This window comes from Pseudorca crassidens, chromosome 4 (genome assembly GCF_039906515.1).
Source record: "Pseudorca crassidens isolate mPseCra1 chromosome 4, mPseCra1.hap1, whole genome shotgun sequence".
Classification (NCBI taxonomy): domain Eukaryota; kingdom Metazoa; phylum Chordata; class Mammalia; order Artiodactyla; family Delphinidae; genus Pseudorca; species Pseudorca crassidens.
This window is the reverse complement of record NC_090299.1, coordinates 14,225,856-14,241,184: the sequence shown is the minus strand read 5'-3', so window position 1 is coordinate 14,241,184 and position 15,329 is coordinate 14,225,856. Positions and strand designations below refer to the sequence as shown.

Sequence of the window (15,329 nt, the reverse complement as noted above, 5' to 3'; positions counted from 1 at the left end):
TAAGTATAAAATAAAAATGCCAAGTGATAAAGTATTTTGGCCTTAATTGGCAGCATTGTTTTCTTAGTATTACATGAAATAGAGTTATTAATGTATTTGTGTCTTTCTGCATTACCGCAACTCACCACTATAACACATTTTCCACCGCTTTTCCATCATAGGGTTGGGAAAATTGTAGAGTTGGAAGGTGGTAGGGCAGGGAGGATTGGGGGTGGAATTTCAGTAGCTGACCTTTTAATTACGAAGAACAGTGGTGTAAATTATCTTCTAACTTGTTTTTCTCTTTGGCACAAATAAGCATTTATTCAAGATAGCCTTCTGGACATTATATGTATACTTAACTATATATATATATATATATATATATGTGTATATATATATATATATATATATATATATGAAGACCTAAATTATCCTGATTCCTGAATTCCAAGCTTTCTCCTTTTTAGGAGGATGGTGGTGGGTGAGATTATGAAAGACCAGAAAAACTTAATACTTGTGATTGTTTGCCAAGCGGAGAGTCCATCTTGGCAATCTTATGGGTTGAAAGTTTGTCTTTTAGACATTAAGAAAAATATTAAAAGTTTAAATTGTAATAATTCAGAGACATCTACTTAGACAGTTTTGATACATTTCGTTTGAGTATTTTCCTACATTTAAAAAATGTAATTGAATTTATGTTAATACTTAAATTTTGTATCTTTTTATTTTCCCACATTAAGTTCTTTATAAACATTTTTCATGTCAAGTTTAATGTTCTCTTTTTTTGTGAATCTTCGTTTGTGAATTTGACTTGAGAACAATTTTCCATTTATTTTGCAGTTATTTGGCCACAGGTAAATGAAACAAGATTTATTCACATAGCATCAGATAGATCTTTTCATTTTACTTACTACCTGTTAATCTAGTTATTTATAGTTACTCTCAAAAACAGCTTCTACTTCACTGTGTTCACATATTTGAAAACAGGCTTGAACTCTAAGATGCTGTTCATTACCAAACAAATAGAAAAAAGAAAGAAAGAAAAAGACTACAGATATTGTCAATTACATATTTTCTTTGCAGGATAAAATGCAGGTTGACCAGGAAGAAGAGGGTCATCAAAAATGTCATGCTGAACACACTCCAGAAGAAGAAATTGATCATACAGGAACCAAAACAAAGGTTTGTTATACTATTACTGTGGTTGTGTCTTTTTGAGATTGATATTTTGAGTTAATACATTTGCTGTGTAATGCATGCTTTTAATACACCTGGTGTTTTAAATTTCGTATTATGAAAGTATATAACCAGAATAAATACACTTCAGTGACTCACTATAGAAGATTTTTAAAAGAATGAACTCTAATATGAGTAAAATTATTTTTTTGGCGGGGAAAAAAGATGTTTTTCATTACTTTTTTTTTCCTCACTAATAATCATGTAATCTCAGAAAATAGAAACCAGAATAGGACAAATGAAGAAAACTTAAATTAGCAATAATGCTGCATCTGAATATTAACCACTCTAAGCATTTTGCTGCATGTCATAAAGCTGTTTTTTTGTGCAAAATAATATTTTTGAAGTAAAATTTTAAAGGATAAATGACTCTCTTATTAAGAGTCATTATTTTATTAAGAAAATGATTGCTGATAGAAGAGAAGGGAGAAACACCCTGCCCCAGTCACCCCGATGAATGTGGCTACAGCTCTAAACTATGATCTTTGACAGATTTTTCTAACCTGAGCAGAATTTAATCTGTGATGGTTAGCTGTATAGATTTTTTTCCAAAGGCTATAAAGATTCAGTTATAAATCCTAGTTGCTCAAGTAATATAAAACCTGAAACTAATTTTTCTAATTTTTTTATTTTATTCAATATGTTTGCCTTTAATTATTCAACAGCTCTATTGAGATATAATTTACATACCATGCAATTCTCCCATTTAAAAGTACAATTCAAAGGTTTTTAATATACTCACAGAGTTATGCAATCATTATCACAATTTTACGTTTTCATCACTCCAAAAAGAAGCCCTGTACCCATTAGCAGTAACTCTTTATTTTCCTCCCAACCCTCCCCTTGCCAGCTCTAGGCACCCACTAATCTTTTTGTCTCATTGACTTGCCTGTTCTGGACATTTCATATAAAAACAGTCATACAATATGTAGTCCTTTAATGACTGGCTTCTTTCACTAAGCGTGTTTTCAGGGTTCATCCAGGTTGTAGGATATATCAGTACTTCATTCCCTTTTATGGCTGAGTAATGTATCATACGGATGCATACCACATGTATTCATTCATCAGCTGATGGACACTTAGATTGTTTCTACTTTTTGACTATTACGAATAATGCTATTATGAACATATACAGGTTTTGTGTGGATGGATATTTTCATTTTTCTTGGGCGTGTACCTAGGAATGGAATTGCTGGGTCATATGGTATCTGTGTGTTTAACAATTTGAGGAACTGCCCAACTGTTTTCCAAAATGGCTGCAATATTTTACTATGTTGTCAAAAATGTATGAGGGTTTCCATTTCTCTATATCCTCACCAACTCTTCCTCTTTTTTTTTTTTTTATTATAGTCATCCTAGTGGGTATGAAATGGCACCTCATTGTGGTTTTTATTTTATTTATTTTTGGCTGGGTTGGGTCTTCGTTGCGGTGCGCGGGCTTCTCATTGTGGTGGCTTCTCTTGTTGCGGAGCATGGGCTCTAGGCATGCGGGCTTCAGTAGTTGTGGCATGCGGGCTCTAGGGTGCAGGCTCAGTAGTTGTGGCGCACGGGCTTAGTTGCTCCACTGCATGTGGGATCTTCTCGGACCGGGGCTCGAACCCATGTCCCCTGCATTGGCAGGCGGATTCTTAACCACTGTGCCACCAGGGAAGCCCTCATTGTGGTTTTAATTTGCATTTCCAGCACAATATTTAGTGTATACAGGGTGTAAAATACTATCAATATTAAAATAATGTTTTTAATTAAAGTATAGTAGATGATAATAGTTTTGATTTTACTTTGTTTCATCAGAAATCAGTCTCTTAAATATATTTTTAAGCTAGTTTTAGAAATTTATACTTTTCTTGCATTTCTTTTGCAGTCTGTACCCTCAGATAAACAAGAGCGATTAAACCAGACCATTAAAAAAGGAAGAATCAAGAGTATTGATCTACCCATCCAGAGTAGCCTGTGTAGGCAATTGGGCCAAGATCTTCTCAACATCTACATTGAAAATGAGGTATATAAATCAGAATTGATGTTGAAATAGGTGGTGGCGTGTTCTGAAATTTTTGTAGAAGTAAATGATTATCCGTCAAATTTGTGGAACTAGGCTATAACTCATAAGGAATTATTAAATAGATTATTGAACTATTTTATTTTGGACAAAATGCTGAGCTGTATTTGTGTCATGTACAGTGTAACTTTCACGTTAGTTACATGAAAAACATGGATTGTCTCCACTACAGAGAAAGGCCTTTCCAATACTAGTAATTCTTACCCCCTTTTATTATGTCTTAACAGTAGCACACCCAGCAGACATTGTATAGGAAAGTATTACCAGCTCCCCTCTTCTAATGTGTTGTCCTTAAAGATTAACGTTCAATTCAGAATGTTTTCTGACTTCCATTTAATACTTTTTAGAATCTGTTGTCATTCTTGAAATTTTCTTTACGTATTTACATGCTTCATTTTACAGTCTCTTGAGGAAAAGAGTTTGGTTTCTTTACCAATAGTTGTGTGTAAAAGTAATTTTTTTATATTAAAATTTACACTTAAGTGGTAGTTACTAATTTCTACAGGCTTGACTGGCATTAAAGAAGGTCAGTTTTCTTTGAAGTGCCACATATTCTCCACTTGCTGCATGTTATTCTGGGAATTTCCTAAAGAGATTTTTGACTTTACAATGCTGCTCTTTCTAGTACCTAAGTATATCACCTATTCATTAGTTATTAAAGGCTACACTTTATGTGAAGCATTTCTATCTCTAGAAATAATTCTGAGATAATCCTGAATAATTCTGAATTTGTATGATTTGAGACTAATTTTCTCAAAGGAATGAATTGTGGGGAAGTGCAGCTAATGATAAATTTTGTGTATAAGATTTTTTCTTAAATTTTTAAATGGCTCACTATTTTTTAAATTTTAAAATAAAATTATTTTATTTATTTATTTTTGGCTGCGTTGGGTCTTTGTTGCTGTGGTGAGCGGGGGCTACTCTTCATTGCAGTGCGCGGGCTTCTCAAAGCGGTGGCTTCTCGTTGTGGAGCATGGGCTCTAGGTGCACGGGCTTCACTAGTTGCAGCATGCGGGCTCAGTAGTTGTGGCTCGCAGGCTCTGGAGCACAGGCTCAGTAGTTGTGGCGTACGGGCTTAGTTGCTCTGGGGCATGTGAGATCTTCCCAGAACAGGGATTGAACCTGTGTCCCCTGCATTGGCAGGTGGATTCTTAACCACTGTGCCACCAGGGAAGTCCATGTCTCACTATTTTTTTTTCAAATTGGAATATAGTTACTTTACAATGTTGTGTTAGTTTCTGCTGTACAGCAAAGTGAATCAGTTATACCTATACATATATCCACTCTTTCTTAGATTTCCTGTCTCACTATTTTAAATTCACAAATATCAGTGCATTGTAGTATTACGTTTAAAATACTATGTTTTTGTTAAAGTACAAATTTTGTTTTTTATTAGTCTTCAGATTCTTTCTTTGCTTTTGATTTGACAATAATGATTTTTGCTAACATCTTTAAATACTTTGATATCTTATTTAATCCTCAAACCTACGAAGTGTAAGTACTGTTAGAGATCTACATTTAATAGATGAGGAAACAGGCAGAGGTAGACTGAATCACCGAAGTTCAAAGAGTAACCTTTTGTTTTGGAGCCAGGTAGTCTGTCTCCAAAGCTCAAGATCACAGCCACTGTACTGTGTCACTTACCAAAACCAACATTTATTCAGTACCAGTTATGTGTCAGGCACTGTACTAAATATTTTATGTGAATTACGTCAATCTTATTAACAGCCATACGAGACAGATAGAAGTTAGCGCTCTAGAATAAGAAAACTGAGGCTTAGGTTAGGTGACTTCGCTGCAATTTCAAAGGTAGTAAGTGGGAAAGCTGGGATTTGAACACCAATATGTACAATGACATAGTCTATGGGGTTTTTTTTTGCTTTTTTTGGGTTTTTTTGCGGTACGCGGGCCTCTCACTGTTGTGGCCTCTCCCGTTGCGGAGCACAGGCTCCGGAGGCGCAGGCTTCGCGGCATGTGGGATCTTCCTGGACCGGGGCACGAACCCATGTACCCTGCTTCGGCAGGTGGACGCTCAAACACTGCGCCACCAGGGAAGCCCTATGGTTTTTTTTTAAAAAAGCTTTTATTGCGGTATAATTCACATACCATACAATTCAGTAATTTAAAGTGTACAGTTCAGTGGCTTTTGGTATTATTAATTTTTTAAATTGTAAAATATATATAACGTGAAATTTGCCATTTTGACCATTTTAAGCGTACAATTCAGTGACATTAATTATATTCACAGTTATATAACCATTGCCACTATCTTTTTTAAAGATTTATTTATTATTCATTTATTTTATTTATTTTTGGCTGCATTGAGTCTTAGTTGCGGCACACAGGATCTTAGTTGAGGCATGCAGGATCTTTCGTTGCAGCGCATGGGCTTCTTTCTCGTTGTGGTGTGTGGGTTTTCTCTTCTCTAGTTGTGGTGCATGGGCTCTGTAGTTTGCGGCACGCAGGCTGTAGGTGAGGCACGTGAGCTCAATAGCGGTGGCACATGGGATCTTAGTTCCCTGACCAGGGATCGAACCCGTGTCCCCTGCATTCTAAGGCAGATTCTTTACCACTGGACCACCAGGGGAGTCCCACCATTGCCACTATCTTTTCCAAAACCTTTTCATCACCCCAAACCGAAACTGTAACCATTAAGTAATAACTCTCATTCCTCCCTTCCCCCAATCCCCAGTAAACCAATCTATCGATACTTTGTCTCTATGAATTTGGTAGATAACTCATATAAATGTAATCATAGAATATTTGTCTTTTTGTGTCTGGCTTATTTCACTTAGCATAATGTTTTCAAGGTTTATCCACTTTGTAACATGTATCAGAACTTTATTTCTTTTTATAGTAGAGTAATATTCCATTTTGTATATATACATTTTACTTATCCATTCATCTGTTACAGATCAAGTGAGTTATTTCCACCTTTTGGCTATTGTGAATAATGCTGCAGTGAACATTGGCATACGAATAATTGTTTGAGTTCCTGCTTTCAATTTTTTGGTTATATACCTAGGAGTGAAATTGCTGGGTCATAGTGTCATTCTTTTTTTTTTTTTTAGAATTTATTTATTATTTATTTTTGGCTGTATTGGGTCTTTGTTGCTGCACGCAGGCCTTCTCCAGTTGCGGTGAGTGGGGAACCACTCCTTGCCACGGTGCGGGGGCCCCTCACTGCAGTGTCTTCTCCTGCTGCGAAGCCCGGGCTCCAGGTGCACGGGCTTCAGCAGTTGTGGCACATGGACTCAGTAGTTGTGGCTTGGGGGCTCTAGAGCACAGGCCCAGTAGTTGTGGCACACAGGCCCAGCTGCTCCACGGCATGTGGGATCTTCCCAGACCAGGGCTTGAACCCGTGTCCCCTGCATTGGCAGGCAGACTTGGAACCACTATGCCACCAGGGAAGCCCCATATTGTAATTCTTTGTTTAGCTTCTTTAGGAGCCACCATACTGTTTTTTCCTAAGCTGCAGTATTTACATTCCCAACAGCAATGTACAAGGGTTTCAAATTCTCCAAATCATCACCAACACTTACTATGTTCCATTTCTTCGATTATAGTCATCCTAGTAGGTGTGAAGTAGTATTTCATTGCAGTTTTGGTTTGTATTTCCCTAGTGTTTTCATGGCAGCTAATCTGAAACTTTTTGAATAGGGGAAGATGATAATGCAGGACAAATTAGAGAAAGAAAGAAATGATGCGAAGAATGCTGTTGAAGAATATGTATATGATTTTAGGGACAAGCTTGGCACTGTCTATGAAAAATTCATCACTCTAGAAGTAAGTCTAAATTTTGTAGTTTTTTATGAGAACTATTTAAATGTTTGCTTGAGAATGCTAATACGAATTATGTAAATAAATGTACCAAATGTGTTATTGTTGTCAATCTTTTTGAGCACATTTAGGAATGGTTCTTAGTTATTTTTCCAAATTACAGAAGGCTGGTGAGAAAGATGTTTATAAATAAAAAGTCAGAAAAAAATAATTTTTTACACTTGAAAAACATTTTGTGCTTCCTTGATGACTTTTATTTCTAAGGAGAGCATTTTCAATCAGTATCTCTTAAATGTATAACTAGGACTTGAGAAAACTGTCTGCAATATTGGAAGACACAGAAAATTGGCTTTATGAAGAAGGAGAGGACCAAGCTAAACAGATTTATGTGGATAAGCTTCAAGAACTAAAGGTAAACTTTTTAAAGTCCATGTTAGTGTTGAACAGAACATTAAGTTGTCCTAAAAATTATGGTGTAAGAGCACAGTGTATGTGTTTAATAAATATATAAGAAATTACTAAGGCAGGTGTGTGTAAGAGGAAGTGTTCTCTGAATTTGAGGTGAGTAATGCTACATGATAACTGAAATTAAATAATGTATAATCACATTTGTCTATCATGATACTCAGATATAAAAATTTAGCAGATGACCAGAGTGTTAATATTACTTTCATACAAGCCATATGTTTCTGAGATGTCATTAATAAGTGATTTGTCAGCCTGACCCCTTATCCATTAAAGGAGTTACCCTTGCTCTGCTTCTTTCCCCCTTGACTGCTCTGAGTTTGAGGAGTAATACACTGCCCTTTCCTATTTTCACATTATAACTAATGTGAAATTAGTGGGACACCAGGCCAGCAAAGAACTTCAGAAATAGTACCCCTGCTCTTCAGTGTCCTTTTACAAAGAAATAAGGAGATGTGTCCACCAGCTGCCCTTCTTCTACTAGGTCAGTGGTCTGACTTTAAGAAAAGACCACTATTACTCTTTTCCTCCTGCTTGCTACCCAGCGCTCCCCCCACGCAGAAAAAAAAATGCTTTAAAAGATTAGAAGTTCAGATTGGAAGGATGACAGGAAATTTTCCTTCTTAGTGTGAATCATAGCAGTCCTTTAATGTGCACATGAATTACCAGGGGCCCTTACTGAAAAGCAAATTATGGTTCAGTATATCCGAGTTGGGCCCATGATTCTGCACTCTTTTTTTTTTTTTTTTTTTTTTTTTTTTTTGCGGTACATGGGCCTCACACTGTTGTGGCCTCTCTCCGGACGCGCAGGCTCAGCGGCCATGGCTCACGGGCCCAGCCGCTCCGCGGCATGTGGGATCTTCCCGGACCAGGGCACAAACCCGTGTCCTCTGCATCGGCAGGCGGACTCTCAACCACTGCGCCACCAGGGAAGCCCGATTCTGCACTTTTTAATAAGCTTCTGGGAGATTCTGATGCTGCTGGTCCCTGAACCATTCTTTGAGTAGCAAGTGAATACACAGATGCTAGGTGATGACATTAATAAGGACTTCTAGCGTATGGGAAAAGGAAGCCCTTTAGGGATTGGCGGGGGTGGTGTGTGCAGAAGAAGTTACTTAACTTAAAAGCAAAAGAAGTTAATACCTTGCAAAAATTACCTTCATGCCAATAAATTACTTTCAAAGGGAATAATTAAAAAGCAACTTGAAAACCTAAGCTTATGAACGCAAAACTAGCTTTACTGTATTTTATCTTGGTGGTTTTTACTCCCCATCTCCCTAAAATATATATACTTGGGGCTGGAGGCGCAAACCAGGCAGCTGAGGCTAATAGAAATAACTGAAAAGCCCAGCAGCTCCCAGAATGGATTATTTCACTTCAAATATATAAGTAACCATAGAAATGAATGTTACAGATGTTTTCACAGGCTTTACTGTTTTTTTTGAGATGGCTTTTAGGAATTAAAATGCTTTCAAAAACATTAACAATAAAAAGTATGATGTGTAAAGAGACTAAATGCAATATGGTATCCTGGAACAGAAAAAGATGAAATCCACATAATCTGGAGTTCAGTTAATAGTAATACACCAGTGTTGGTTTCTTATTTTTGACAAATGTTACCACGAGGAATAAGATGTTAACATTAGAGAAAAGGTGCTTGGCTCTTATTGTTTCCTTTGTAACTTTTCTGAAAACCTAAAATTGCTCTAAAATAAGCTGATTTTTATTTAAATATGTAAAGGATTTGAAAGAAAATATTTGTCTTTCTAATGCATTCCCCTCCTCAAAGTTATAGGAGGCTGTTTTAAAATTTAGAAACTCCCTCCTACCAGGCACCTGGGGCAAGGGGCTGAATGGGTTTTTTTGTTTTTAAGCACTATACTTAAAATACACATCTTAATCTAATGAATAAATATAACAAATAATATTCAATAGGTATTAAATATCAGGAAATCCCAGTAATCATGTTGCTTTTAGAGAGTTATATGCATTATAAATATTTGAAACCAAGTTTCAAATACGTGAGTCCTGCACACAGTATATAGTTCTTATGGTTTTCTTAATGGTTTTATAGACTTTTAACATGTAACTTTAAAGTAATTAAAGTTTTTCTTTGGATTTGAGAGGAATCAAGAGGTAATCTTAATGAATGAGAGAAGATAGGCATTCCTGTGTAGGATTCAGTAAGCAAATAACAACTGGAACTCATCTCCACGTAGGAAAACAAGAGGGGACATATTTTAATCTGACCAGCTTTCTTTCCTATTCATCATTCTGTAAGGGCCCAATAGAAGTTGTTTTCTGTTAATAACTTTTTCTTTTTAAAAAACTTGTGTTAACAGAAATATGGCCAGCCAATTCAAATGAGGTACGTGGAACATGAAGAGAGACCAAAAGCTTTAAACGACTTGGGAAAAAAGATCCAACTTGTCATGAAAGTTATAGAAGCATACAGAAACAAGGTATTGAATTCATAAAGTAAACTGGTGTGTATTACGCAGAGAGGGTGGGGTAAATCTAAAAATTCTCAACTACAAAGCTATAGCAGTTGTTGCTACCAAATTCCAGAGACATTGTGCACCAAACTTAAACTTTTTTTTCTTTATTGTAAAATTATCAGTAAAGGATACTGATAATTTCAAATACAGTGCAGATATGTGGCTTTAATCTTTTAAAATTCCCTAAAACTATATTATAAATTTAATCCAGTGACCAAATGCATTGTTTTCTTCTTAGGTGCTCCATTATAGTGCAGAAGGTTTTTTTGGACCTTTTTTACTTTACAGGCCTCTTTGAATCTGGACTCTGCTAGCATTCATTTTGTCCCTTGGCCTCTTTTTCTTTTGGTTGCACTTTGTCTTCCGGTCTTTCAGTCATCTGTAACTCCCGTATCATTTATTGTTTTATATATGTGCCCAAATCTATCTTACTACCCTTAACCTTTCCACTGTTTTTCAGCCTGAAATATTTAGTTGTATAGATAATATCTCCATTTGGATGTGACAGTAAGATTTGACAAAATTAAGCTGATGATTTTTGCCCTCTAAATCAGAGGTTAGTAGGCTTTTTCTTTAAATGAACAAATAATAAATATTTTAGGCTCTGTAGGCCTACCATCTCTATACAACTACCCAACTTTGCCATTGTAGCGCAAGAGCAAGCACACAATGTGTAAATGAATGGGCATTGATGTGTTCCAGAATAACTTTATTTAAAAATTCAGCAAGTTGGATTTGGCCTGCAGGACAAGTTTGCTGACTCCTGTTTTAAACAGATATCCACTATAATTCCCCCAGGTTTTACCACTGATGTTAAAATTGCATCAGTGGGCTGCAGAGGCCAGCACCAGAAAGATTTAGGCAGGGTATTATCATAGCTTACATTTATCAAGCACTTACTAAATTTTAGGCACTTTGCATGAATTATCTCACTTTATTCTCACAAGAATGTATTATGTAAGAGAATTGAGTGCTTAAGCAAACTTGTCAAGGATTACACAGGTAGGTTAAGAGAAGCAGTCAGGATAAAACCTAAGCAATCTGAAACATGCAGACCCTTAACAACTATACTGCTTTTCACTACACAATGTGGAGGGTGATTACTTATTTTAGAAATAAAGATTTGTAAATTCTGTAAAATAAAGAGTGCAATCCAGCCTGCCTAAAAGAATAATCCAGGTACTGATTGTGAATGTGCCTGCCAATATCAGTGTCCATATAAGTACAAATAGAATGTAAGGATAATGGAAAAGTAAGAAGGAACAAGCAGACAAATAAAAACACCAAGAGTATTTCACATCTGGTATTGGAAGATCTGTATACAACTACTATAACCTAGTGTTCGCCAGGCTGTAGCAGTCTTCTTGAGGATGCAGGTTTAAAATATTATTCAAAGCAAGGCAAGATTTCACTTATGCTCAAGAATTTTGAGTTACTACGTTCCAGGCTCTCTTCAAGGTGCTGGAACTACAGCATCAAACAAAACACTGAACTTGTTTCTAATATGCTTCAGTGGGAAGAGATAGACAATAAATGAGTTACTATGAAGTAGTCAGATGGTGATAAGGGCTATGGGAAAAGTAAGGGACTGCCATAGGTGGAGGAGATTTGTCAGAAATATAGACTAATAAGATGACATCATGTGAGGGGAGAATTAAAGGACGTGAGGGTTCAAGACGTATGATAACTATAAAAAGAATGTCCTTAACAAAGGGGGAATAGCAGTTGCAAAGGGGAGAATGTGTTGGCGTAACAGTAAGGAAGCCAGTGTGGCTCAGAACATTGGGGGATGGGATTATCAGCTGCCAGATCATGAAGGGCCTAGTGGGCCATTATAAAAGTTTGGATTTTACACTAAGATAGGAATCCACTGGAGGCTTTTGAGCATAGAATTTTAAATTTTGACTTTTCTTTTAAAGGCTACGGAAGCAGAGAGACTAGTTAAAACATTAGAATAACACAAGCAAGCAGTGACGGAGCCCTGAACCCGGAGAGTGGAGGGGGAAGAAGTGGTTGGATTTCTGCTGCATATATTTTGAAGGCAGAGCCAATAAGATTCACTGATAGATTTTATGTAAATATAACAGAAAGAGGAGTCAAATGACTCCAAGGATTTTTGGCCTGCAAGGGTGAAGTTGCCATTTACTGAGACGGGGAGAACTTGGAAGAGTAGGTGGGGAGGTAATCATGAGTTTGAAACATAGGTAAGTCGTTTCAAACATTACAAATAAGAATTCAAGTTTGAAGTTGGCTATAGAGTAGGGAGTTCAGGGAAGAGGTTCAGGCTAGAGATTTTTTTAAAAGCATGCAGGGGGCTTCCCTGGTGGCGCAGTGGTTGAGAGTCCGCCTGCCGATGCAGGGGACACGGGTTCGTGCCCCGGTCCGGGAAGATCCCACATGCCGCGGAGCGGCTGGGCCCGTGAGCCTGCGCTGAGCCTGCGCGTCCGGAGCCTGTGCTCCGCAACGAGAGAGGCCACAACAGTGAGAGGCCTGCGTACCGCAAAAAATAAAAAAAATAAAATAAAAAATAAATTAAAAAAGCATGCAGATAGAGGGATGAATGGGGAGGAGATCCTCTTTCTATATGTTGCATTGTCATTTCTTTCTGGTTTTGAGACTGCCAGTCTAAATCATCACATCTTAGATCGCTGCCTACATGTGACAGCTGCAGTTGTCTCTTTCAGACAAAATTTTATTATGTATTGGGTTGGCCAAAAGGTTCATTCGGTTTTTTTGTAAGATGGCTCTACTAGCACTTAGTTGTCTTAAACTTCATTCAAAACAATTTTATTAGATTGTATTTTGACAGCTGTCATATCAGCATGCATTTTAAAAACAACATCAAAATTGGTGGATTTTTGTGTAGCCATTTTAATAATGAAGATGGAAGAAAAAAGCAACATTTTTGGCATATTATGCTTTATTATTTCAAGCAAAGTAAAAATGCAGCTGAAAAACAAGATTTGTGCAGTGTATGGAGAAGGTGCTGTGACCGAACAGACGTGTCAAAAGTGGTTTGTGAAGTTTAATGGTGGACATTTCTCGCTGGATGATGCTCCACAATCAGGTAGACCAGTTAAAGTTGATAGCGATCAAATCGAGACATTGAGAACAATCAATGTTATACCACGCGGGATATAGCCGACATACTCAAAATATACAAATCAAGTGTTGAAAATCATTTGCACCAGCTTGGTTATGTTAATCACTTTGATGTTTGGGTTCCACATAGGTTAAGCGAGAAAAACCTTGATCATATTTCCAAACGTGATTCTCTACTTAAATGTAATGAAAACGTTTCGTTTTTAAAACAAATTGTGAGGGGCAAAGAAAAGTGGATACTGTACAATAATTTGGAACGGAAGAGATCATGGGGCAAGCGAAATGAACCACCACCACCACCACGAAAGGCCGGGCTTCATCCAAAGAAAGTGATGTTGCATATATGGTGGGATTGGGAGGGAGTCCTCTATTATGAGCTCCTTCTGGAAAACGAAAAGATTAATTCCAACAAGTACTGCCCCCAGTTAGACCAACTGAAAGCAGCACTCGATGGAAAGCGTCCGGAATTAGTCTACAGAAAACGCATAATCTTCCATCAGGATAACCACGTGTTTCTTTGATGACCAGGCAAAAATTGTTACAGCTTGGCTGGGAGGTTCTAATTGATCTGCCATATTCACCAGATATTGCACCTTCGGATTTCCACTTATTTTGGTCTTTACGAAATTCTCTTAATGGAAAAAATTTCAGTTCCCTGGAAGACTGTAAAAGGCCTGGAACGGTTCTTTGCTCATAAAGAAAAAGTTTGGGGAAGATGGAATTATGACGTTGCCTGAAAAATGGCAGAAGGTAGTGGAACAAAAGGGTGAATGCGTTGTTCAGTGAAGTTCTTGGTGAACATGGAAAATGTGTCTTTTATTTTTACTTAAAAACCAAAGGCACTTTTTGGCCAACCCAGTAATTCTTGTCAACAACTTAAACATATTCTGTTGTACAGTCAGAATTTTCTGTCTAGCTTGCTATGTGCCTGCTTAACTTATTTTTCTTTACTCCCTGACAAATTTAAGTCCATGCAGCTTCTTTCTTGGCTAAATACTACTTTTTCCTCTAATACTCTTCACCATTCTTTTCCAAACCTGACTTCTTCAGAAGGCCTTTCCTTTTAAAACCCCATACTGATTTTTCTTTCTCCCAGTTTCTTCAGTTCTGTGTAGTCTGTAAATGGCTTCTTCACATGCGTATGTGTGAGGTATACACTCAATAAGAGTCTTAACTCTTTTAAGCAGAAATTATCAATAAATTGGTGCTTATTGAAAAACCTGTTACATTAAGTAAAGTTTTTTTTTTTTCCTAATAGGATGAAAGATACGATCATTTGGATCCTGCTGAAATGGAAAAAGTTGAAAAATATATCAGTGAAGCCATGAGTTGGCTGAACAGTAAGATGAATGCACAGAACAAACTAAGTCTCACTCAAGATCCTGTGGTCAAAGTTTCAGAAATAGTCGCAAAGTCAAAGGTAAGAAACTATAAACTTCGCTTTTTCATGGGTTCAGTCACTAAACATTGTTAGTAGGAGCCATACTTTGAGAAATAATCAGTTGGCAGAAGAATATAGAAAAACAGGAATTTGAGGCTAATCTTTAATTTGGGGGAAAAAAAACATTCTAGGTGGGACATCTCTGTTCCTTGATTTAATTAGTCATATACACAAAGCTGTTTTTTAGATTTTAAGTGTAATACAGAATGAAGTAAAGCAATGTGACAACTCCAAATATGTCCGATTTTTCTAGGCTGTATAATACTTCTGAGCCTCCATTGTAAAACTGCAATATATGTTTGTCTTTGACGTAGTTTGAAACGTGTAAAATTCCATGGTAAAATCTTACTTATGAGATAAACTTTCCAGTTTAAAAAACACTACTACTGAAAATATCAGAGGTTATAGAAAACACTATGAAAAACACGGGGACAAACATGATAATAAAGATCAGCATCTAAGTAGAAAAATGAGTAAAGACATTGGTAAAACATCTGACAAAGAAAGAAATACATATCCAATAAACATGAAAAGGTGTCCATCTTCATTACTAATCTAAGAAATGCGAATCTCTTCTGATTTGGTTGTGTGTTTACATTCACAATCTTTGCCATAATTGCCAAGGGTGTGAAGAAATGGATGCTCTTCCTGAGCAACTTGGTTAAATTTGTTACCGTTTTTCTGGGACATCATTTCAGAATATGTATAGAAATTTAAAATGAGTTTACCCTTTAATGCAGAAATCACAATTCTAGGAATTCACCTTAAT

At 36.7% G+C, this 15,329-nt stretch overlaps 1 protein-coding gene and 1 long non-coding RNA gene across 3 annotated transcripts in view; one reads left to right on the top strand and one right to left on the bottom strand.

Annotated features, from left to right (window-relative positions):
- The window catches only part of LOC137223418 (uncharacterized), an 86,435-nt gene that overhangs the window by 29,082 nt on the left and 42,024 nt on the right, over positions 1 to 15,329 (bottom strand). The gene's annotated exons all lie outside the window — the stretch shown is intronic.
- Positions 1 to 15,329, top strand: part of HSPA4L (heat shock protein family A (Hsp70) member 4 like) — a 54,530-nt gene that overhangs the window by 31,722 nt on the left and 7,479 nt on the right. Inside the window, exons 13-18 of the mRNA XM_067735101.1 lie at positions 1,066 to 1,164; positions 3,080 to 3,217; positions 6,935 to 7,060; positions 7,359 to 7,466; positions 9,862 to 9,981; positions 14,378 to 14,539. Of these exons, the coding sequence (XP_067591202.1) occupies positions 1,066 to 1,164; positions 3,080 to 3,217; positions 6,935 to 7,060; positions 7,359 to 7,466; positions 9,862 to 9,981; positions 14,378 to 14,539 (753 nt within the window). The remainder of the gene's footprint in view (positions 1 to 1,065; positions 1,165 to 3,079; positions 3,218 to 6,934; positions 7,061 to 7,358; positions 7,467 to 9,861; positions 9,982 to 14,377; positions 14,540 to 15,329) is intronic.